Here is a 24498-nt window from a genome sequence, read left to right on the forward strand (position 1 = left end):
TGATTAGGTGGGCTATATAAAATGTTTTTCTAACCACTTTGGCCACGTGGTTGTCAAATGAGAGACTGCTGTCAACTTGGGTCCCCAGGTCCCTAATTACTTCTTCTGCACTTAATGGATTACTATCTGTGTGGTAATTTGTGGGCACTTTGTTTTTGCCAAAGGGGATGACTATACACTTTTTGACGTTTAGCTTGAGGCCATGGCTCTGGCACCAGTTGTCTGTTTCTATGAGGCCCTTTTGGAGGATGCTTGTGTCAGCTGGAGAGTCTATTATGGCGCCCAGTTTGCAGCCATCTGCGAACTTGGTCAGCCACAGTCCTTCCGTGTTGGCCTGTACCTCCGAGAAATATATACCGAACAAGAGAGGTCCTAGGACTGAGCCTTGTGGGATGCCACTTGTAACTGGTTTGGAGTCTGACATGGCTCCAGCAATTCTAACCATGTGGGTTCTGTCCTTGAGCCAGTTTGCAACCCATCTAGTGACATAGGGGTTTATATTTAAGTTGGTGAGATTATCTATAATGCCCGAGTGGGGTATTGCATCAAAGGCTTTTGCGAGGTCCAGGTAGGCTGTGTGGACAACCTTCCCCTCATCAATGGCCTTGGTGACTGTTTCAAAGAAATCAACCAGGTTTAAGAGGCAGGATCTGCCCTTAACAAAGCCGAACTGGGTAGGATCCAGTGTCTGTAGGTCCCCAATATCTTTATTTATGAGGTCCATGATGATCCTTTCCATAGCTTTGCAGACCAAGCTAGTCAGGCTTATGGGGCGATAGTTTCCAGGATCCGTTGAGGCACCACCTTTGTGGAGAGGGACCACTGTCGCTATACGCCACTCTTTGGGTACATATCCTGTAGTAAGGCTGAGATTAAACAGTAGTTTTATGTTTGGGTTTAGCTCTTCTTGGAGTTCATGTAGGACGCAGCCCGGGACACCGTCTGGTCCCATTGATGCTGTGTTTTTTCTTTGGAGAGGGCGGCTCTTACCTGAGCATCTGAGATGTCAGGGGGGCAGCACTCTGCCGGGATAGATATTTGCCCTTTTGGTGGGGAGGGGGGGGGGGAGTTTGCGCTGAACCTGTCAGCTAGAATGTTGGCAATGTCTGTGGGTTCAGTGTATTTTTTGTCATTTTGGACTAATTCTGAGCATATCTGGAAATTCCCACCCAGGTTCCTAACATAACAAAAGAAAGCATTGTGATTATCCTTAGTGTCCTGTGCAATTTTTCTCTCGAAGCTGGCCTTAGACGATTTTATGCTTGCCCGTAGTTTTTTGCTAATACTGATCAGAGATGCCTTCCCTTTTTGGGATTTTGCTCTATCATTTAGTAGCTTCCTCCTTCTATTGTATAGTTTGTTTATGGCTGGGGTCCACCAGACAGGACGTCTGCCTTTGGAGGATTGGGTCTTGGTTTTATTTGGGATTGCATGATCCATGCATTCCTGAAGGTGTTCATAGAATGCATTTATAAATGATTCTGCAGTCTGGGCCGTATTTTCCACAGGCCCGGGGGCTTTGAAGGATTCCACCTCGGTTTTGAGGAGTGTGAAATTTGCTTTAGAGAAGTTTTTCACTGTGGTTTTCTGGGCAGGAGGTGGGGTCGGGATGTGAATATCCAGTGAGATTAGTTTATGGTCTGATCTTACCAGTGAGGGATACACTTCTGGCCTGGAGCATAGAGTCCCCATGTTGGTGATGACCAGGTCCAATAAGTTTTCCCCTCTTGTGGGAAGTGGTAACAAGTTGTTCCATAGCATTTGAGTTTATAAATTCTAGGAACCTTTGGGCTAGGGTGTTGGAGCTAGAGTAATGCTCCCAGTCTGTGTTTGGGTAGTTGAAGTCGCCCAGTATAATGGTGTTTGGAGAGACCTTCATATTTTCCAGTGTTCTCAGGAAGGCCGAGTGGGGTTCCTGGGTTTGGGTGGGTGGTCTGTAGCAGGCTATAAACTGGAAGGCAGTTTTACCCACTGTTAGTTGCACATGGATAGTCTCTGATGCTTCGTGCTGTGCCACCAACCTGGAGGTGTGGGTATCTTTGACGAATATTGATACTCCCCCTCCTTTTGTGGTTCGGTCCAAGTTTTGGGGCCGAAAAGCATGGTATGAGGTATAACCTGGTAGTGCTGGGGTGCTCTCGGGAGCCTTGAACCAGGTTTCTGTTACTGCACAGATATCGATGTTCTCCATGCTAAGGAGAGTTTCGAGTGCGTGCATTTTGAGGTTTAGACTTCTGGCATTGAGTAGCATTACTCTTAGTTTCTTATCCCTTGTAATACGTATGGAGGTGGGTTTGTCTTTTGAGCCTTGCCTAAAAAAGGCACTATGGGGGTAGCAAGAGCCTTTGCCAATATCCGAAAGCCCAGGGGTGACAGGTGCAAGCCATCCCTAGCGAAGCATCGTGGCTTGTTGAGCATGTCATCCCAGGCTGACAGGCATTGGATACCCTTTAAATGACACCAATACTTAAGCCATTTGTTGAAATTGATCATCTTGTCTTCATATTGTGCCATTATTCCTGGTGAGGGTAAGATGCTACTCAAGGTCAGGGTCATACCGGCCTGGGCCATATGCTCAGAGAGCTCCTCTATGTCTCTTTTCATGTAGTCCAGGGAGGTACGTCTCAGGTCATTCACACCAGCATGGACAATGATTGAGTCATATTTGTACTTGCCTTGGAGTGACCTGAGTGCTTGTGTTATGTGGCGGATCCTAGCGCCCGACAGGCAGCTCACGTGACCTTCTCCTTGTTCAGCCTGGTGAGCGGGACGTCAGTAAGCCTGACGATAGAGTCACCTATTACAAGTGTATCAGGTGTGTTGTTTAGCCTTAAGGGCTGTGACTGTTCAGCACACTGGCTTTGTGAGCTATGTGTTGCACGTGTTTTGTTTTGGGGTAGTGGTTGCTTGGGTGTCTGCTTTGGAGGTCTCTGCTGCTTAGGCAGATTTTTATTTAGAGCCTCCGAGTATGTTTTTGTGTGTTTATGTGTTTGGTTTGCTGTTGTGGTAGGTCTATGTGAGACTGGAATTGTAGTGAGTGTGGTTTCCTTCTCCTCCTGACTGGTTACGCCAGTACTGAGTTGAGAGAGCTTAGTCTCCAGTTTGGCTATATGGATGCATCCCTCACGTGTTGGAATTTGTTGGGAGGAGGAGAGGGTTGTCTGTGTACATGAGGCAGTTGTAACATTGCCTCAAGATTCCCAGATTCACCAGCTGGACCGGAGAGGAGATTGACAACTGACCTTTGGACATGCTAGAATAGTATTGGGAATTCCTTTATAATTGAAAATAAGGGCCAGTGGGGAATAAGGTACTCAAGGGGAGTTTGTAAGGGTGTAGTGCTTTTAATTTTTTAGTGCTGACTTATATAATTGCTTTAGTGAGCAAGTGCCAGGTAACTTAAATGCAATGTGTTACAGGTAACTTAAATGCAAAAATGACAAACAGTAGCTTTCTTTTAAGTGAAACAAAGAAATAAGTACAGTAAGCAATGCAGATATCACTAGGGATCCACAGAAGCGCTGAAAAGCCGCGTTTTAGGTGGTATTAGCATTTCAGGGAAATAACAAGCAAACAAACAACAAGCATACAAACAAAGCTAGATTCAGCAGGTCTGGATCTAGTCTATGCTACAGCAAACAAGGTGTACCAATTTCAGTAAGAAACAGTTGAAATATGCAGGCACTATAAGCCTTTAACCAGAAATTCCCAGCTCAGAAGGGCAGAGTCCAGCCTCTCCTCCCACAAGAGTGCATACCACGAACCTTCTTAATGTAAAATAACTGGCCTGAAGCCCAAGTGCTTAAACCAGAACTAATACACTTTTAGAATAACAGACACTGAGCCCTCAGTCAGCAGTTCCCAACTTAGAAGGATGTAAGCTACCTGTCCTGCCACCACAGTGCAGGCCACAAACCTTCCTAATGTAAAACAACTGGTCTGAAGCCCAAGTGCTTAATCCAAAAGACTTAGAATGACAGCTACACTTTAATCAAGTTACTACCAAGCAGTAGTAAATACAATTGAATACTTTAAAGAATGCCTGGATTAGTGCTCAAGTTATACAAACAAAGCTAGATTCAGCAGGCCTGGATCTAGTCTACACTACAGCAAACAAGGTGTACCAATTTCAGTAAGAAGCAGTTCAAATATGCAGGCACTATAAGCCTTTAACCAGAAATTCCCAGCTCAGAAGGGCAGAGTCCAGCCTCTCCTCCCACAAGAGTGCAGACTACGAATCCTTTTAATGTAAAATAACTGGCCTGAAGCCCAAGTGCTTAAACCAGAATTAATATAATTTTAGAATAACAGACACTGAGCCCTCAATCAGCAGTTCCCAACTTAGAAGGATGTAAGCTACCTGTCCTACCACTACAGTGCAGACCACAAACCTTCCTAATGTAAAACAACTGGTCTGAAGCCCAAGTGCTTAAACTAAAAGGCTTAGAATGAGTTACACCAAGCAGTAATAAATACAATTGAGTACTTTTAAGATGACGCAAAAGCAAAATAAAGTAGGAAGAAACACAAATACAGTAAAAGCAGAATTTTTTTTTTTTTTTTTTTTTTTTTTTCGGAAAAGTAGCAAAAACAGTAGTAAAAACAATTTGCATGCAGTGCAAGCTGGCACACTTGAGTATGTAGCAATATTAGTCCGCACACAGTTTGAAAAAATGTAATTAAATTAAAAAGGACTAAAAGCAAGTGCAGAAAGGGTTTATTAGGTAGAATGTGGTAAAGAGATGGGACTGGGGGAGTGTCCTAGATCAAATCTACAGTGGGGCAGGCACTGCAAAAGCCACCAAATTTAAACTACAACCAAGAACGGGGGGGGGGGGGACAGTTTCAACAGAGGAATCACAGTGCAAATTATAACCAAAAAATATATACTGATATCTGTATATTTGCAGAACAGTAAGACAACAGATATCTAAGTAACAATTTACCTCTATAATACAGAATAATACAAAAAAATATACTGCATTTGTAACTGTAATATGTCATTATTTTGTGCAGTGATAGGTGACATACATGTCTCTGAACATGAGAGCTAGAGGTTACAACCATTTTGCACATAGGGATCTCAGAAGAACAAATCCCAGCAGTGGTATACTGCATTGTGCTCCCCTGTTGATCAGCTGATATGGTGAGCACATCTTGATGCATACCCCAAGTTCATCTATTAGCACTTTGCACTCTTTTTTTATAGAAGATTCGGTATGACAGCCACAGTAAAAGACTGAAGTTCTGTGTATCCTTGGGTACTACCCACTATTGAAAAGAACAGGCTGATAGATGACATCTGCCTGGGGCTAAGTAACTCGAGCAGCAGCAGTCCTGTTGTGTCTGCTGTGTGGCGGATATATGCACTCACCTTTACTTTATCTTCCTCACTAGAAAGTTGTCTTGATCTTGTTTTATGAAAATTATGCATTCTATTTTCCCAATATTTTCTGAATTAAAGGAGAAGTTTTAACTAGGATTTTTGTTTCTGATGTAAACTGTTCTTTAAAACCGTATTCTGATGAATGGAAATAAAGAAATTTGTATGTGCACATCACGTTTTAAAATTTTCTAAATTTTTCATCTTATGGTGGTCTCATACATGCAGTTTTTAGTTTGTCACTTGCATTTTCTGCATTTTTATTGTAGATGCACAAGTCTGGAGTGCTGAAAAAAGCTATAGATTATATCAAATACCTTCAACAGGTGAACCACAGGCTACGTCAAGAGAACATGGCCCTGAAGCTAGCCAACCAGAAAAACAGTAAGCTGAAATTTGAATACAAAGGTCTTGCTTAGTCATTTCTTTTAAACCTGTTAAATTTCATATAGTTTAGGAAGAGTGGAAGCTTTAATTAGTCTGAACAGTGGAGCTGAGCTTTAAGTTGTGTCCCAGTGTGCAAGCGGTAGCATTGTTGAGTGTGAAGACTTGCAAACTTTAGATGTAAGGGAAGACAGGCCAGGCAAAAAGTAAAAGAGAAAGAAATTATCCATATACATGATATTATGTGCTACAGGTATTAACAGACTCACTTCTGCAGACTCTCAGCAAAGGCATAGACAGATCAGTCAAAAGCAGTATTGCAAGCATGTAGATGTCTCTGAAGAATTGAGACTGGTTGTTGGATGAAAGCAGCTCTACAGGAAAAAAAATATGTAATGTAACATCAGGAGCCCTCCTTGATGGGTCTCTGGGTGAATAATTCCTCTCCACCAGTCAGAAATTTAGTTAGGTCCTACACTTGCATGCCTGAGCATCACCTGTGTCCATATGGCCATCGAGTTACTGTCATTGCCTGTACTGTCTTAGGGGAGATAATAATGACATTTGCCACAGATGTGAGATGTTCATCACATCCACATGACAGTAAATGAGGTAAAATTTGTTAGCCCACTTTGAGAAAATGGCTGCAGTTGAGAACTCATTACACTGAGACTGACATAAGGTTCTTTTCTACAGCTACAGGCATAATTTGTCAGTCAGCCACATTTTCACAAAAAAACTGCCTTCAAGAATCTGAATATTTTACAGCCTCAATGGACTGTGTGTGTGTGTGTGTGTGTGTGTGTGTGTGTGTGTGTGTGTTTGTGTGTGTGTGTGTGTGTGTGTGTGTGTGTGTGTGTGTGTGTGTGTGTGTATATATATATATATATATATATATATGTGTGTGTGTATGTATGTGTGTGTGTATATATATATATATATATATATATATATATATATATATATATATATATATATATATATATATACTACATATGCACACACACAGAATGTGTGTATTTATTATATTGTGTGTCACATATGTGTATGCCTGTGTACTCTCTGTCTGTCTATGTTATGTATATATGTACATAGCTGATTTACATTAAACTTTTATTGACAACATTTCAGCTCTGTATCCTGGCCCATCTGTACAGATTTCGATTAATGGCTGTTTATTCACTTCTAGCACTGTTAAAATAGTACCTGTCAAGGATGTTTACAATATTACTTATTTATTTAATATATACAGTGTCAGAGTCCTAAACCCATTTTTGTCAGTGCAAGATACAAACCTCAAATAAAGGAAGTTTGTAGGCAGCAGATATATTTAAGTAAATAAAAAGATAAATCCTTTGCAGACTGAGAACAACTGCCGATCCCCCAAAAGCGTACTCAGGAATCAATGCATGCTGTGGAAAATAGATAACAGACTCTTATCTTGCTGCTGAATGCCATCAAAACAAAACTAATTCTTTTCAGCCTTGAAAACAGCCAGCAAAAAATGTACTTAATTCAAAATTACTTTACAAAACAATACAATAATTCAAAGACTTCAAGTACTAAAGTCGTAGGTGTGATTACAGACAGTAGACTAACATTCAGTTTACATGTAAATCATACCACAACAAAAACTTATAAGAAGTTAGGGATATTTTATAAATCTAAACACTTCCTATCTAAATAAATGAAACTTGTTACAGCTAGAGCCCTTCTACTACCAAGCCTCTTTTATATGCATGTACTGTGCTTACAAATATCAACAAATCTGAACGCATAAACTCAAACAATACTTTAATAAAACTGCCAGACTCGCAGCTTGTCTGTCAAATAGTTTTTACCACTAACAGACCCAAAAGACTAATACCTGACTTGAATTGTAGAATGTTGTCATCTATTCACAGCTCAAATTGGTCCATGCTATCCGTAAACCAGCAGGAAGTATCCAACAATAAATTTCATAATTAAGATTTTACATTTGATGTACATGTAAGATACTTGAATCCACGTAAACTCATAGTTGACAGTTTACTAATCATGTGGGTGATCTTCTACAATCTGCAGCAATATCAAAGCGATAGAGCTTATTTTCATCAAATATCTGACCCATACCCAAGTCCCTTTTCTAATGTTACTAAGAATCTAACTAAATCTTGAATCAGCACTTGCAACAACCTCTGATATATATACAGGGAGTCAGCTGGTCAGTGTTTCTTCATAGCTGTATTAATTTTTGCCTCGTATTTTTGTCCTGTTCCTAATAAAGTTTGTATTTTTCTGACAAATCATTGAGGATTGAAGTTACTAAAAAATAACAGGCATTCGAGTTTCAGACTTCATATCCATCATAAAATGCATGCTAATGCAAAACCTATTATTTTATCAACTTTCTCTGTTTATAAGACCAATATTTAAAATCTGTCCCTGAATTTGGGCCTTTGCTGAATTGTTTTGGCTTTGTCCAGAATTCTTGCAGTAAGAGGTTGAGCGTTATGTTTCTAATAAATAAGCAAACAGGAGCACAAAGGCTCAATTTTGTTTGTTTAAAAAATACATGGTTGTTAAGCAGGCAATAATGCCTAGCTGGGTTTGTGTTACTGTGTAAGTAATCCATGCCCAGGGATATTCTGAGGGCTGATGCCACAGATGGAGGGCCTCTACACCAATGGATGGGCATTATGTACACAGTAACACACACCCTGGAAGGCATTATTGTACTTAGAGAATGGGCTGTCTCTAAAATTGTTTTATTTATCTTTTTTTACTATATTATCATTATTATTATTTTTTATGTAAAGTAGTTCTTCCACCTAATGTTTCAAACTTGCTGTAGTGTGTGTAAATGGTGTTAGATGCAGCATTTTACATCCAAAATATCAAAAACAAAATGTTTCATTTTTTTGATCCCTTGATCATAAAACTTGTGGTTTGTTGGCAATCATTGGGAATTAGAGTCACTAAATAATGACAAACATTTGAGTTTCAGACTTTATTTCCTTCAGAAAATGCATGCTAAGACAAATCCTGTCATTCTACCAACTAATTCTAAGAGCAATATTTAAAATCTGTTTCTGTTTTTGAGCCTTTGTCTCACCCTTTATTTTGGGCTTTATCCAGATTTCTTGAGCTAATAGGTTGCAAGGTATGCATAACTCTTAACTGCTGCAGCCACTGCTCAATCAGTCTCACTGTTTGTCTCTCTCATTCTTTCTCACACATGCACACAAGCGTGCGCGCACACACACACACACACACACACACACACACACACACACACACACACACACACACACACACACACACATCTATTTTTTTATTTCCTTTGCTTTTTAATTTTACACTCATTAAACAGCAAAAGCGCTGCTTAGCAAGCTTAAAATAATGACATCTGTTAGCTTCCTTTACAGTCCAAGCTTCATGGCACATTAACATGCTGCCATGAAGCATCAGACTCATTTTTCAGTGGGCATTACCTGTACATTAACACATTGCTAGAGAACGTTCATTCTCCAATTAGACTGGTGATGTACAGTTTGCCCACTGTCTAACATTAATTGAACCTCTAAAACCCTAGCAAGACACTAACCAAATAGGAGCTACTGATCTAAACAACCTAGGATTGTCATTAGAGTTTATAAGTAATTAAACATGTTGTCCAGGAGACCATTAAAGAGCTTCACCCAATTTTCCAGCTATCCCTTAGCATTCTGTGGTAAAGTAACTTACTGGGCGTCGCATGGTAAGCAAATAGGGGATAAGGGGATCCAAATCCAGAATGTTATGAAGCAGTTTGAGTTCATAGCCCTTATTCTCTGCACTACCTACCAGACAAAATAGATGGCTTGTATGAGCATCAAACCCACAACCTTAGCATCATTAGCAGCAGACTGTACTCATCTGGGTTAACAAACTACAGTAAGCATAATAAATCTCACAGTAAAGTCTTGTGCAGATACAGTTAGTTCATGCCTAGTTATGAATTGTAGCAAACATTCTGCATTCCTCTGTGGTTGAATGTATGTGTTGAAAAGCTTCTACATATATACTTAACCTCAGGAGTATGTACATGTAGAAAAGTTTCTGCCTCCAGTAAATTTATTTTTGTTTATTTGTTGACATTTGATTTCCTGGAAAGTCCTACTGTGTAGACACCCATTTTCAGCAGAGCCCCGGGGAGAAAAACTCCAAATTATTACAAAACATTTTAAGAGTAATCATTTTACAATATTCAAAAATAAAACAAAAACATCTGCAGTTTAAATAATTATAACAAATGAGTGATAATATGGTATAACAGGCTTATGGTATATTTAGAGAGAAAGTCAGGGAAAAGAATTTGATAGAAGTAAGGTAGTAATAGAAGATGTTAGAGTAAGGAGGTGCAAGGAGTGAAACTGTACTTTTCACATTTAGGGATATAGTTTATCCTGGTTTTGAGCAAGAACAAAGGCAGGTTGTAATTAGGAAGCCTTTCAGAGTGGTTTTGAAAGATGGGAGGAGGGTATTGACCTGATGGATATAGGTAAGGAGTTCCAGGCCTTAGCAACCTTGTATGAGTACTGACAATGCTGAGCAGATTTGATAGGTTTGTAGACAGACAGGAGATTTTGGTTACTGGATTGCATTGTCCGACTGGAAACATAGTTGTGTAAAATGTTTTTAGTGCTAGACAGGCAGATGGATGCTGGATAATTTTGTAGGCGGTGAGAAGAGGTGTATATATTAGTTGATGTGGCAGTTCTAAGTAATTTAGGCTTTTTAGTGCTGTACATTGGTGGATTCTGAAAGGGGTATTTGCTGCAAATTTTGCAGCTTTGTTATAGCATTGTTCAAGTTTTAATTTTTGTGAAGCCTGGAGGTTAGTAAGAATGGGAGTGCCATAATGAAGTGTGGGAAAGTGATAAGTAGTGGCAAGTGTAGTTTTAGTTGCATTGGTGAGAAAGTTTTTGGCTCTGTAAAGCAGTTTTTCTTAAGCTTACATTCTACCTGCATTTACAAAATTGCATATCATCCAGTATCACCCTTAATAATGTGCTATGAGAGGTGACTTTGGAGGTTGTATTATCAAGAGAGGACTTAAAATAAATAAATAAATAATGAGAGCAGGACTTGGGGGCAGAGTAGTAGTTTGGTCTTTTTTGTTTGAGCATCAGTTGTGAGTTATGAAGCCATTTTTCAATGGCTGTTAAAGCATCCTGGTTAATTTTGTAGAGGTGTACCACGTTGTCAGATGTGCAAATGAGAGTGGAATAATTTGCATATTGTATTAGGGTGACTTGTGTGGATGCTTACAGGGTGTTGGGAAAATGTTAGAGGAAGGAACCAAGGATAGATCCTTGTGGTATACCGGTGGCGGCTGGTTGGTAAGGAGAGAGTATGGAGAGCCATTCTACTGAATGATACCTATTGGACAGGTAGCTTTTGAATCACAGCAGGGTGGGCTGAGAGAGACCTACTGAGGACGTTTGAAGTAGAGGTTTGCTGTGACAAACTGCATCAAAGGCTTTAGACAAGTCTAGAAATAAGGAAGAGACTAGCCTGCCATTGTCTGTAGCTTTATTGACAGTATCTGGATAAGTTATAGGGGCAGTGCTTGTACTGTGGGAAGGAGGAAGCCATGTTGTGTTGGGGATAAAAGTTCTTCTTGCAGGAGATAGTCTAGCAGTTGTTTTTGAATACATGTTTCAAATATTTGGTGAGGGGAGGTAAGATTGGTATAGGTCTAAAGTTAATAATGTCTATTAAATTCCTTCCTTTCTGCAGATGGATAATGTGTGACTTTTTCCAGAGAGAGGAAACGTGATTCCTGGATTGACGTGTTCATAAGGATTAAGACATGATAAGCAAAGCTGTTGGCTGCTATTTTTAGGTACTCACTTTGAAGGTCATCAGCTGAAGAAGGGCATGGTTCAGGTTTGTTTAAGTGTAATTTTATATAGGATGAGGGCACAGGTTTGAAGGTGAAAATGGATATAGTGGTATCTGGTTGCTGCGCAGGGTTGGAATTAGATGTTGAGGAATCCTTGGTTAGAGCTGCTATACTATCTATAAAACAAGAGTGAACTGTGTTGCAGTTTCAATTGGTGAGTTATTGGCAGAGGGGTTTGGGTTGAATTTTTGACTGGGATGTAAGATTTATTTATTTTTATTTTGACATTTGTTAACCAGGTTAGTCCAACTGAGATAGCACCCTTTTTCAGCGGAGGCCTGGGGAGAAAAGCTCCAGACGTTGACATTAAAAATGGTACATAAAGCATATAGAGTTACATCACCTGGTGGTATAAATGTAACCTAAAGGCTTAGAATAGCCTAACAGTTTTAGAATAAGACATAAACATGAAAATAATTTGGGAAAAACAATTTGAAAAGCCATTTAGGTAGAGCTAGTGTCAAAGAGAGAGGTCAGGTGAGGGAGAAAGCTGTGTGAGGAAGAGGATAGACAGTAAGAGTGAGGGTAGGGAAAGAGACTGAAGCACAGTCAAAGAACAGAATGAAGGGAGATGGAAGGCAGAACAAGTGATACAGAGGTAAGGGGAAATGAGGGCTAGGGAGATATCTGGGAAAAGGGTAGGTGGTAGTAAGGTGGGGAGGGAGATTATGTTGAGTTGTGGCAGGAGCAGGGCCAAGTGTTTTGTAGGGTGTATTTTAAGGGGTTTTTGAAACTGTGTTAATAATAGTTCTGATGTTCAAAGGAAGTGTGTTCCAGACAAGGGCAACTGAGTTGCTGTAGAGAAGTTTGCCAGTATTTGTTTGGGTTTATTTCCAAGAGGTGTTGGTCAGAGCTACGGAGGGTGGGTTTGGGAGTGTAGTAAGAGTTGAGAGTTGAGAAAGTTGGGCAGGAAGTAGGACTGTTGAGGATTGAATGAGTCATGTGCAGTTGAGGGAGAAATAGTTGTTGGTGAAAATCTATCCACTGTAGGTTATTTAGTGAAAGGTAGTGGTGAGAGGTGTAGGGTTGGTTTGCAGCAAATTTAGCGATTTTGTTATGTATTAGTTGAAGCTTAGGCGTAAGAGTTGATTGTAAGTTAGTTAGGATTGGGGAGGCATATAGTAGGCCGGGCAGTAGGTAGATTTGTACTAGGGTGAATGTGGAGTCGTTTGTGAGGAATTTGTTTTGTTCCTATAAAGCAAACCCAGTTTTGGTGTGTTTTTTTGATGCAGTGCTGGACGTGGAGGTCAAATTTTAGTTGATTTATGGCACCTAGTAGTTTAGTAGGTGATTCGACCTTGATGGTTGTGTTGTTGAGGGATGTTATGATAAAAGCAGATTTGTGTTGTGAGAGAGAATTTGTGAGAAATAGAAGTTTTGTTTTCTTGGGGTTGAGTATCAGTTGGTTATTAGTTAGTCATGTTTCAACAGAGTGGAATGAGTTTTGGGTTAAGGTGAGGAGTTGAGGGAGGGTGTCTGCGAGTGAAATTATTGTAGAGTCATCTGCATATTGTATTAGAGAGGCGTGAGAGCTAGCTGTCTAGGAGTTGTTAGTGAAAATGTTGAATAGAAGTGGCCTAAGGGTGGAGCCTTGGGGCACACTGGTTTGGACTGGGAGGAAAGGGGAGAAAGCTGTGGTCCACCTGACTGACTTATGCCAGTTTGTGAGGTAGCTAGACAACCAGGTTAAAGCAGAGCTGGAGAGAATAAATTCAGATAGTTTGCTCAAAAGTTTATTATGAGTGACTGTGTCAAAGGCTTTGGATAGGTCTTGGGATAGACAGTAGACTAGTTTGTTGTTGTCTGTAGCTTTGGCGATAGTCTGAGTGAAATATATTAGTGCTGTAGCTGTTCGTTGGGACAAAAGCTGAGTTGTGTAGACATGAGAAGCTTTACTAGGAGAAGATAGTCTGGGAGCTGCTTGTGTATGCACTTTTCGAGAATTTTAGAGAGGGAGGCAGGATGGCTGTAGGCCTGAAGTTAGTAAGGTCAGTGGAGTGCCCTCCTTTGTGTAGTATAGAATTTGTTAGAGATATCAAAGACAGTAGATTCTTGGGTAGATCTGTTAAGTTAGTATGGAAATTGGGTATGCAGTAGTGCCTGCAGCGTGCTTTAAGAAGAGTAGAGGTAGATTATTTACTGAAGGGGAGCATGGTTTGAGTTTGCTGAGAAGAGATCTCATATATGCTGTCAGTGGGGACAGACTTAAATGAAAAGGAGGATGTGTGAGTTGCTGGGGGGGCATGTGATTGGTGGTGATGTCCTTCGGGGTTAGGTTGTGGATGGTGTCGATAAAACAGGAATTGAGAAAGGTGTCTCTGTCTGTCGCAGAGCTGTTAGGGCAGGGGTTAGGTATAGTGGCGCTTCCAGAATGAAGAATCATGTTGATTGAATTCCAGAATTTTTGGGGATCAGAGTGGGGATTGGTTTATGGCTTTTTGTAGAAATTCTTCTTGTCACAGTGGACCCATTTTCTTTTGTTAAGATTATGTACTACTTTATAGCTTTGTAGGTGTGTAGGGGATTTGGATTTTAACCAGTTTTTCCAAGCAATGTCTCTCTTGTGAGCGATTGGCTTGAGTTAGCCATTTCATTAATGGATGGCCCAAAGTTTTTAGGGTATTGTTTAGTATTATTCTGAAAGTTGTAGTATAGTTTTTTGTCTTCATGTATTTGCTTTTTACTACAATTGCAAAGCATTCTAAAGTTTTGAAGATACTGAGTTGTTTTATATTTTTTGCCATTCTTTCTGTGCCTTTTCTGCATCCTGGATTAGCATTCTACTCTCTTAGGTTAGCCAAATTGCATTTGGTTTTAGTATCTTCTTTCTAAGAGGTGCAAGGCTATTTAGGATATTTAGAAAAGTTTTACTGAATTCATTTACAGCATTGTCTAAGTAGAAGATTTTTAGGAAGTTCCAATTAATAGAGGATTAGTGTAATAATAATAAGGATTTCTGGGTTAAACATGGAAAGGTTGTATGTTGTTTTGTAAATATATGCTGTTTAACTGGATGTGTGAGATGTCTGATCGTATAGATTGGGAGATGACATTGCACCGGTGGCAGTGTGTTTATTAGGATCCAGTCTAATAGGGAATTTGATGTCTTGCTATTAATTAGTTGTGTGAAACCAAATACGTTCCTGCTAGATGTAGGAGGAGTTAGTTTATGGCCAACCAATCGGCATTCATATCACCTAGTAGTATTTTTTTGTTAAGGAAATGTTATGGCTATCCAGTGTAAGATATCTTCCAGTATAGCTGTTTTGTTGTCAGGAGGGATGTAAAGGACAGTAATACATATTGGTTAATAATTGTTTATTTTGAAGAAAGCAATAAGAAGCTCTGCTGAACTGAATTTTGGCATTGGTTTGCTGTAAGGGGATCACGTAAGTCGCCCTACTAGACAGGAGTCCAGGTAAAGTAAATAGTGGGGAAGAAGTAGCCAGGGAATTGTTATGGCTAGGCTTGTATAGGCCCTAGGGCCGATGCCCTAGTACCACCCTATGAACCTATAAGATACTTCTCTTCCACACTCTTCTCTAACCCATCAACAGCCAATCCCCAACCTTGGTGATGTAATATTTACTGTAATAAATGTTTGAAGCAGAAATAAAACTGTTGAACTACATGCCTGGATTACCCAACATAAGCCTGACGTTCTCTTTGTACCTGAAACATGGCTTAAACCTAGCATAAAAGACTCCAAAGTTATACCTTCTACCTATAATATCCTCCGTAATGACCATATAAAGAGGAAAGGTGGTTGAATTCCTTTAACATTTCACAACACCTGTCACATTTCCTCTGTCATAGCTCAGAAAAATCATCTGCCTAGTCACAGCAATCTGCTCATCCAGCATCTCGTACAGTGCATCTTGCAGGGAATCTTTAAAGTCCGCCAACCCACCGCAGTCCCAGAAAATAAGTTCCCAAGTACCACTTTCTTCCCCGTCACACCTCCAACATTTGCTGTCTACCTGAGGAAAAATTCTCTGGAGTCTACTTGGGGTATGAAAATAATTATGTAAACATTTCCAAGCAAATATCCTAAATCTTGTAGATTTTGTTGCATGTTTGGGAGATATGCATATATCCTCCCATTGTTTCTTTCTGAATTGCTTATCCAGTCTGTCTTCCAGATCCTTTTTAAACTCCTCTGATTTATTCTTATAGTTATCATGCATTTTTTATATGCTGTACTAATTATTCCTTTTTTAATGGCAGCTTCTGTTCTAGATTCTACTAAAAACTGTACCAGTGCTGGTCTTTCATTTAGGATCCCCTATTTCTTTCTTTCTGCCTGTACACTGATATCATCCTTGATAGGAAAGGCAGTCTCTAACCTAGACTCCAAATAAATTCTTGGTCTCTTCCCGTTCTGTTACCTTTTCTTCCCTAGTTATTTGCTCCCAATACCTTGGTTCCTTTGCCAGTTTTCGCCAATAAATTCAAGCCCCCTATTGTGTATATCCTTAATTGCAGTCACCCTTTCGACAGAATCTTCTTTCTCCATTCCCTTGTTGGCTTAGTTCCTAGAATACTTTCTGCTACTTTATAGATATAATGTTCTGTATGATTATTGTTATTCTCCTTAAAGGCCTGCATCCAAAATTCCAGTCTCTCCTTGTTTCTTGAGCTTCCCCCTGTTCAACATCATCCCTTTCCACTTTGAATTATAGTTTTCTGCTTGTGCTATGTATAGGAGCCTTAACTGTGTAGCTCTGAATTACCACTTCAAATTGGGTAATCACAATCCGCCCTGTTCTACTGGAAGAATCAGCTTATCCACTTGACTCTTGCTGCCTTCCCCTTCCAAATAAAATCCTTCAGCTCTATTAATTGCTATCCACAACTTCTCCTCTGGTTGGTAAAAATATGCCTGACCTGCGTATAAGACTAAAGGGACTAAAAACATTTTGACTGCTTGCATCTTACTATCCATATCCATATAAGAAAGATTTCATTTCCTCAGTTTTTAAATTATGTTTTGTTTAGTCTCTTCCCACATATCCTAGCTGGCACATCAGAATCATTTTTAATCCATACTCCTAAATACTTCATTTTATCATGTCCCCATAAGTATGGATATTGCTGAACCAATTTGTGTGTGGGTACATAATTTACCACTATTGTCTTTGTTTTAGCTTCATTCATTTTGTTTCCTGAAAAAATTTGAAATTGTCTCAAAATGTTCCACAACACTGTAATGTCTCTTTCTGGTTTTGTCAGGTATAAAATAACATCATCTGCAAATAGAGCCAGCTTTTCTTGACTACCATACCAATTATATCCTTGAATTTCTGAGACCCTTATTTTCTTTGCCAGTGGTTCTAAATATAATGCAAATAATAAAGGGAAAGAGGACACCTCTGCCTGGTACTTCTTCTCAAGCAGAAATTATCAGAGAGGACCACATCCACTTTAATTTTCACCTCCGATCCCTCATATATCCTCCTATCAACCCTATATTTTTTCAGATAATGCAAATCCTTTAACTACCCTGCTCATAAAGCCCCAGCTTACTTTGTGAAATGCTTTCTCTGCATCATGACCCACCATCAGTAGTGGTATTTTCTTAAATTCTGCTTCCCTGTGGATCATTAGTGTTCTGTTAATGTTGTCACATGTTTGCCTCCCCTTCACAAAACTAAATCAATCCATATCTGTCAAGTTTGGCATTACTTTTTCATTCTTTTAACCATTAAAGACATGAACACTTTATAATCATGGTCATGTATTGTAATGAGCCTGTATGAAGCTGGGTCTAATGGATCTTTACCCTCTTTAGGTATTACAGCTACCACTGCTTTCTTCCAAGATGTTGGTACTTCTCCTCCACTTAAAATACTGTTAAACAAAACCTTCTAGGTCTTTATCGGGTTTTTTCCCTCCTAGCTTCCAAACTTCCACAGGAATACCATCTATTCCTGGGGGTGTTCCTGTAGGTTGGTTATATATCACAATTTGTCTCTCATCTCCTTCTGTCCTATCCGTTAGTAATTGAGACTCGTCTTCCTCTAACCTTGGTATATGTAGTTCTTCCATAAATATTTCCATTTGTATCTTTTCTTGATTTCCATATTTCTCTGGTTTGTGCAGAATTCATAGTATTTCCAAAATATTTCGAATACGTCTACAGGATCTGTTGTTACCTTCCTTGTTATAGGCTCCCTAAGCTTGGTGACAGCCCTTTCTACTTTCTGTTGTGTGAGTCATTGTGAAAAAAGTTTACGTGCTCTACTGTTATTATCAAAAAACAGCTAACAACAATCTTCCTAACCTCATGCATATTATCCAGGTAATCTCTTTTCTGCTTAGCATTCTGCAGTTGATCCTCTTCTTGTTCTGTGAGATTCCCCGTTTTGCAGTACTTTAACATTTGTCAGTCGCTCTAAATAATTCTTGTTACTTTTTAAGCATAGCTCTCTTGCTTTTATTTCCATCTTATTTTTAAACTCTGCCTTAATTTTATCCCGCTCCCTAGCTATATTTTCAGAAGAAATTTATATCCTCTCTAATAGCAATCCTGTTAAAACTCTTAATCATTCTATATTTAAACATTCATCTGTAATATGATGACTATGCAGCAGATGCCAAAACCCAGTTTCCTTGAGCATTGTAATTAAAACTAATGGTATTGTCCAGAAAATTTACAGTTGGATGGAGTTCTTTCCAAAAGGCTTGCTTGGGGTATACAAACCAAAAGCACTCAGTGGGAAGGCTGGTAGTTATCAAGTATGTCAAAAGTGAAAATAATTATACAGTTCCCAGTGGTGGTGTCTTGTTTATACCATAATGGTCACAACAGTGTGGAAATAATATACATGTAACAGCTTTCCTCAAAAAAGAACTTTTGACTTCACCTCTTACAAAAATCCCAAGGATGGCGATTAGCACTTTTAGTGCTATAGTGGTGTGGTATCAGAGTGAATAACAGCAGCCAACATTGCTGCCCATAGTACTTTGTGTTGCAAATGTAGTAAATGGTAATTCATTTGTAAAATAAGGTAAAATTGCAAGCTTGGGGAGTACTCCTTTCAACAGCTTGGTGGTACACAAATTTGCAATCCAAGAAAGAGGGAAGAAATAGAATGTTAACAAAACAAAGTCTCTGCAGCTGTGCATCATATTTAAATATTGAATCCTTGTTAGGATAATGCTGTTTCCTTGGTTGTTGTCCATTCTTTGTAGCAAAATTATGTGCCTTTTATTTGAAGAAATGGATGCTCTGATAAACTTGGGGTTGAAGCATCAAAAAGTGAAAAGTGCAGGCTTTCAATTCTTCTCTTTGTGTGTGTGTGTGGGGGGGCTGCCACTTTTTTCACTTGAGGTTTATTTCCTTTTTGTGGTAAAATTATGTACCTTTTCTTTGAAAAAATACAAGCTCTGATAGTCTGATTCGAGTCACTACAAAGTGAAAAGTGCATGCTGCAAATCTTGCTTTGAGGTCTAGGTCTTATTGGTCATTCTTTGAGGTAAAACTGTAAACCTCTTCTTTGAAGAAATGCAGTCACTAATAGTTCTGGGGATCAGGTAGTTGAAAAGTAAGAAGTGTAGGCTGTCTATCTTGTACCTCTGGTGGGTTGCGGGGGTGCTTCACCATTTCATTTACACTGGGGTCTGTATTAGATGCTGCTCTTGATCTAGAAAAACTGTGGTTTCAGGTAACTGTATGAAATATCTGAGAATGTGGAGAGTGAATGACCGAAAACTTATATATATATATATATATATATATATATATATATATATATATATATATATATCTATACGAAGTTCAAGATTGCTGTTTCTTGGAATATTCCCTTTTCTTTCAGTTATAGTGATCTCAGAGTTTGTATATGCAAGTTCAAGGAGTGTGGGGCACTTGTCTTGTACTACATATTGGAGGTGCCTCCTGCAAGTACTAATTTATAGGGAAAGAGCGATGGTTGAGATTTGATGTCCTCTGGTATTTTTTTTTTTTGGTGTTTTGTGACTCAGCATTGCGAGCACCATCATTTCAATAGGAAACCACAGTTTCTGGCTGCCAAGTCAGTGTTGGCACAGAAAACCTTCACAGTGCAAGTAAAAAACGTACCTCAATGCTGTCGTGACAATTGACTTCACCTTTGGACTGGCCCTCATATTAGATCTTCTGATCCCATGCCTTCCAGCTGGGATTTCAGAGGTGATTAAAGTTGCCAGACAGCTGTTCATCTGATAGAAGTGCTACGCCATGTAAGGTGTTTTCCATTTGGGAGGAAAACCATCCTGTGCCCTGTTTTGCCAGAATGCTGATGCTTGACTTGTTTCAGGCATCTGCATGATTTGAACCTCTGGTACTCAATAGTTAGGGTGCATGCGTCATCTATTTTTGCCGACATTGTTCTTGTGCTTTTCATTTGTTGCATCATATCTCTGTACAGGGAGTTACTGTTCAGTATTTTGAGACACTGAAAAACGTAACTCAAATTACATAAAAAAAAGCTTATTATTAGGAAGGTAGCAAGTTCCCCTGCGTGGGGGACTTCACCCTGGATTTCTGTGAACCACACTCAAACATGAAAAGCTGGTTGCACAAACTGTACTCATCAGAGTGTATGATGCCCTGTCCTTCCTGTCCTTCCTGGTTCGCTGGTCAAGCAGTTCTTAAAAGGTGGTCTGAGTTTCTGGCTTCTGTAGAAGAACACTGCTCTTTCTGTGGTGTAGATCTTCACGATGGACAGGTTTGTGTACACCCCTCAATTTTTCTTGCCTGCTGGTTAAGAGACCTTGAAACCTGTCTCTTGAAAATGATTTTCCTGGTGGCCATCACATTCACCTGCAGAATCACAGTGCCAGGCCTGTATCTGGCTTAGATGGTATGGCTGAGATTGTCCTCCCTCTGTAAGGAACTCAAGAACAACCTTGGTTCCTACATTTTGTTGGGTATGCTCTTTGGCAGCAAATTTACAAATCAGTTGGCAGAAAATTTACAAATCGGTTGGGTAATTTTTAGAGAGAAAGCTGTTTTATCTCTGCAGAGTCTTTGTGGAACCTCTTCTGAGACTTCTGCCCCTTCCTCTGGTATACTTGTCAGGCTTGATATGGTTATGTTATTAATGCTTATATTTTATATACAGCTAGCTTAAAATACTGCAACAGGTTTCATATATGTATTTCACATATTAGCCAAGAAGAACAGCTTGACTTTGTTAGCGTTCATTAGAGCTTGGCAAGCAGGTGGCAAGTGTTTCTTGTAGTCATATAGCCTTGAGAGAAAGTTAGTTATTCTGTAAGAAATAAGTTTGCTGAAAAGGAACACATTAACTGTCAAAAGCAAAGCACTTCCATATGTATAACTTTTTATCTGATTACTCCTTACAGCCTTGGAAATGTGTGCTTATGTGTAATCAAAAGCTGAGAAAGCTTTGAACTTTGTATGAAGTAATATTTTCTTTTTTTTTTTTCAAAATTTAAGATAGAAAAGGAATTGCATCTTGAGTATACAGTAAAATCTTTCTATATGTTGGAAGATTCCAGTATCGATACTATAATAAAATGTGTTTGCATCCAGAATCTTTGACTGCCTGTATTTAGGATTAATGGCTGCATTATATTATTAACGGATTAACCTTTACAGGTTTTTGAGGTCAAAGATGCTACATTAGTACTGTTAAATACCAGCAACCCTCAAGGCAGTCTTACTGCTTTTGGAGCTGGCTATGCCACATAGATTGATGCCTTCCCTGATGGAGCTCTGCTGTAGTCCTGAGAATGCTGTGGGGTGTGGACTGCAGTTGGAGGAGTCTGTGAGTCATTCTGGGAGAACTGTCATAAGGGATGTGTGTTCTAGACATTATTACCTTTGGCCATATTTATGCAGGGCCCCACTAGTGGGTCATTTAGTTCTGATGGGTGTATGGGACAGTCCAAGGCTGTATTACTGAAAGGAGCTGTAGAGGCTGTTCTGCTGTTAAAGGAGAGTATACAATTTTATGCCCAGTTCTTCCTTGTCTAGTGGCAGACTGTTTCCCTCAATTTGCGGACCTCAGCAACTTAAACTGGTATATTTAATTCCAGATGGTCACCATGCATGAGAATAATGCTCTTGCTCCCACTGTTGATCTGTTGCAGAGCTTGGCAACGGTACATTGCTTGTGGGTTGGGAAGCTCACTTGAGGTCCCATGCAGTGTAGGGATTGTGGTCTCCCTGAAGAGAGAGCTCCACATAAACTGATTAGCATTCAGGATAGTGGTTGAAGGTCTTGAAGACTTAGAAGCAACAGTTTCTCCATCAGTTGACCAGTCCTTCATATGATATTTAAACAAGCAAGGGAGTAGAAAGCCGTACCCACTATATATAGAAGTTGCGTTCATCTGCATTGATCCACATTAAGGACAATTATGTCAGCAATTCACATTCCATTCTTTAGGAAGTGAACAAGCTGTCAGATTGCAGTGAGCCTGGCTTTCCATTGCAGAGAAAGATCCTACTCATTAATGACTGCTGTGTGGCACATTAACTCCACAATCACCAGGCTACACAATAACAGGGTGACCATAAACTGCCTGTTTGGAACCAGAACCCAAGACATCGTGAGAAGACTGAGGACCCTTAAACCTGATAAATGTGATTATGACCTAGTGGTGGCCCATGTGGGAGTGAATAACCTTTGGTGCCCCACCTTGTAAAGGGACATGCAGAGCGGTATGATAGAAAACCTGTGCCTGTGTTAGAGGCAGGGAAGATGTGTGTGTGTGTGTGTGTGTGTGTGTGTGTGTGTGTGTGTGTGTGTGTATATATATATATATATATATATATGTATATATGTGTGTATGAGTAAATGTAAGTGCATTAGCTTTGCATAAGGTTTTGTTATTTGGTGACTGTTTACCTCCTTTTTCATTTATTCTACATGACGTTATAACATATTTCTTTGTATGGTGAAGGAGTAGACACAAAAACGCTTTAGTGTAATGTATATTGAGTCTTGCAACAATTTTGTGTAATAACTTCTAAATTGGTGTTACATGAACAAGCTCCACTGAAATAATTCACAGCCCAATACCTTCCATACTTCTTTTCAGCAACATATTTTCTAGTTTCATGTTTTTTTTTTTGGAGTTGTACTTGTTACTTCTAGAGCCCTCAGATATGTCCCTTCACTGTATCAGGTTGTCTGGGTCTAGTGCTTAGTATGACTTTCCTGTATGGATAACATACTTTATTCCCATCCTTCTCTTTGTGTTTCCTTTTCTGTCTTCATCTCTTTTTTTTCTGTAAATTGCTTATGTCTAGGGTTAGGTTGACAGAACATACTAAATCTGTCATTCATTTATGTCTTATTGTATAGTCTTTTTCATTTTAAAGCCTTCTTTTTTATCTCTCTCTCTTGGACTTTTTTGTGCTGCCTTTTCCTCATTATTATTTGGATGTTGCTGGAGTTCAGAGACATCTTTCATACTGTGTAGTATGCAAGGGGTTAAAGTTCCTAGAACCCTTTCTAATTAGTAGAGCAGCCTTGCACTACTTGGTAGTGAGAATTTTTGAAGTTGCATGTAAATGTTGGAGTCTGGGGCATGGCCTATTTAGATTAGGCCATGACACATTTTGATGCATTTTCTGGATGGGTTCTTGTTCTCTGTAATACAAGATCCTTGCAGAGCAGTGCACAAAATGTATGTGTATTTGGCATTATAGCTATGTGCACATATGCATTTAGGTGGGAGAATCACCCTGCTCTGATAATTAATCCAGGTGAGTATTAGTGTATGCGTGTGGTGCGCTTGCACCCACATGGTTACTGGGATAGTGTGTCAGAATGTATGCACTGGAGCGGTTATTATGAGAGAGTGTATTTGTGTGTTTGATATTTGCTGGCTGTAATGATCTGTGGCTGTTATTGATGGAGGCAGCATGAATGTCTAGTGTACTGTCACTGTGTTTGTGTTTGTGTGTGTGTGTGTGTGTGTTTGTGTGTGTGTGTGTGTGTGTGTGTGTGTGTGTGTGTGTGTGTGTGTGTGTGTGTGTGTGTGTGTGTGTGTGTGTGATGTGGGGGTGGGGTGCACCTGTTAATCATGTTGTGTAGATACCTGCACCACTTATTTAAGCAGGATGGTAGGATAGTCAACTGAGCAGTTATTCAACCTGGTCAGTTGAGTAATTCATAGTCATGCAAATTGTATTTTATGATGCTACATGGCCATGCCTTTTGTGCGTGATCATGAAACACATTAACTTGGAAAACTAACTTGCCCTTTATTTGCAAGTGAGTTACACTTCTGAGCAGCATATCTGTGGATTCCAGGGCATGTATTTTCCTCTAGTAAGAAGAACTGATAATGATATTAGGATGATCTTTTCCTGCTGTTAATTTTCTTTAACCCTCTACGAACTGGCTTTTTACTTTTGAGGGCAGCCTTCATTAAGTGCTTAATTTTTGGGAGTGTTGTCTCTGAATATCAGAAGTGAGTGGCAGAAATGTATAGGAAGTTCAGGGGTGTTGTAGATGTGCAGTTTTTATCACTCAGCCCGTTAATGAATTAGTGACAAAATTATTTGTTGCAGACGTTTGACTATAAAAGATTTAGGATCCAAGTGAGATAGTAACATTAACCCCACAAGTTAGTTAAACTTGCAACTTTCTGGAGTTGGAGATTGTGCTTTATTATACCTAATGTTTTGTCACATTTTACACAGTAGCATACTAGCTCTAGTATTTAATGTTGACTTACTACCTTGTGGCTTAATTCTTTACTTGTTTAATTTCCAAAGCTTAGTTATGACAAATGCAGTAATGTACCAGAAACACTGGCCTTTTTTTCTTGTTTTTCA

The 24498-nt window shown here is 39.4% G+C and overlaps 1 protein-coding gene across 1 annotated transcript in view; it reads left to right on the forward strand.

The window, feature by feature from the left end:
* SREBF2 (sterol regulatory element binding transcription factor 2) overlaps nt 1–24498 on the forward strand; it is an 895155-nt gene that overhangs the window by 340086 nt on the left and 530571 nt on the right. Inside the window, exon 6 of the mRNA XM_044068232.1 lies at nt 5653–5767. Within this exon, the coding sequence (XP_043924167.1) occupies nt 5653–5767 (115 nt within the window). The remainder of the gene's footprint in view (nt 1–5652; nt 5768–24498) is intronic.

Source organism: Protopterus annectens, chromosome 1.part0 (genome assembly GCF_019279795.1).
Source record: "Protopterus annectens isolate FY-2018-M chromosome 1.part0, PAN1.0, whole genome shotgun sequence".
NCBI classification, from domain to species: domain Eukaryota; kingdom Metazoa; phylum Chordata; order Ceratodontiformes; family Protopteridae; genus Protopterus; species Protopterus annectens.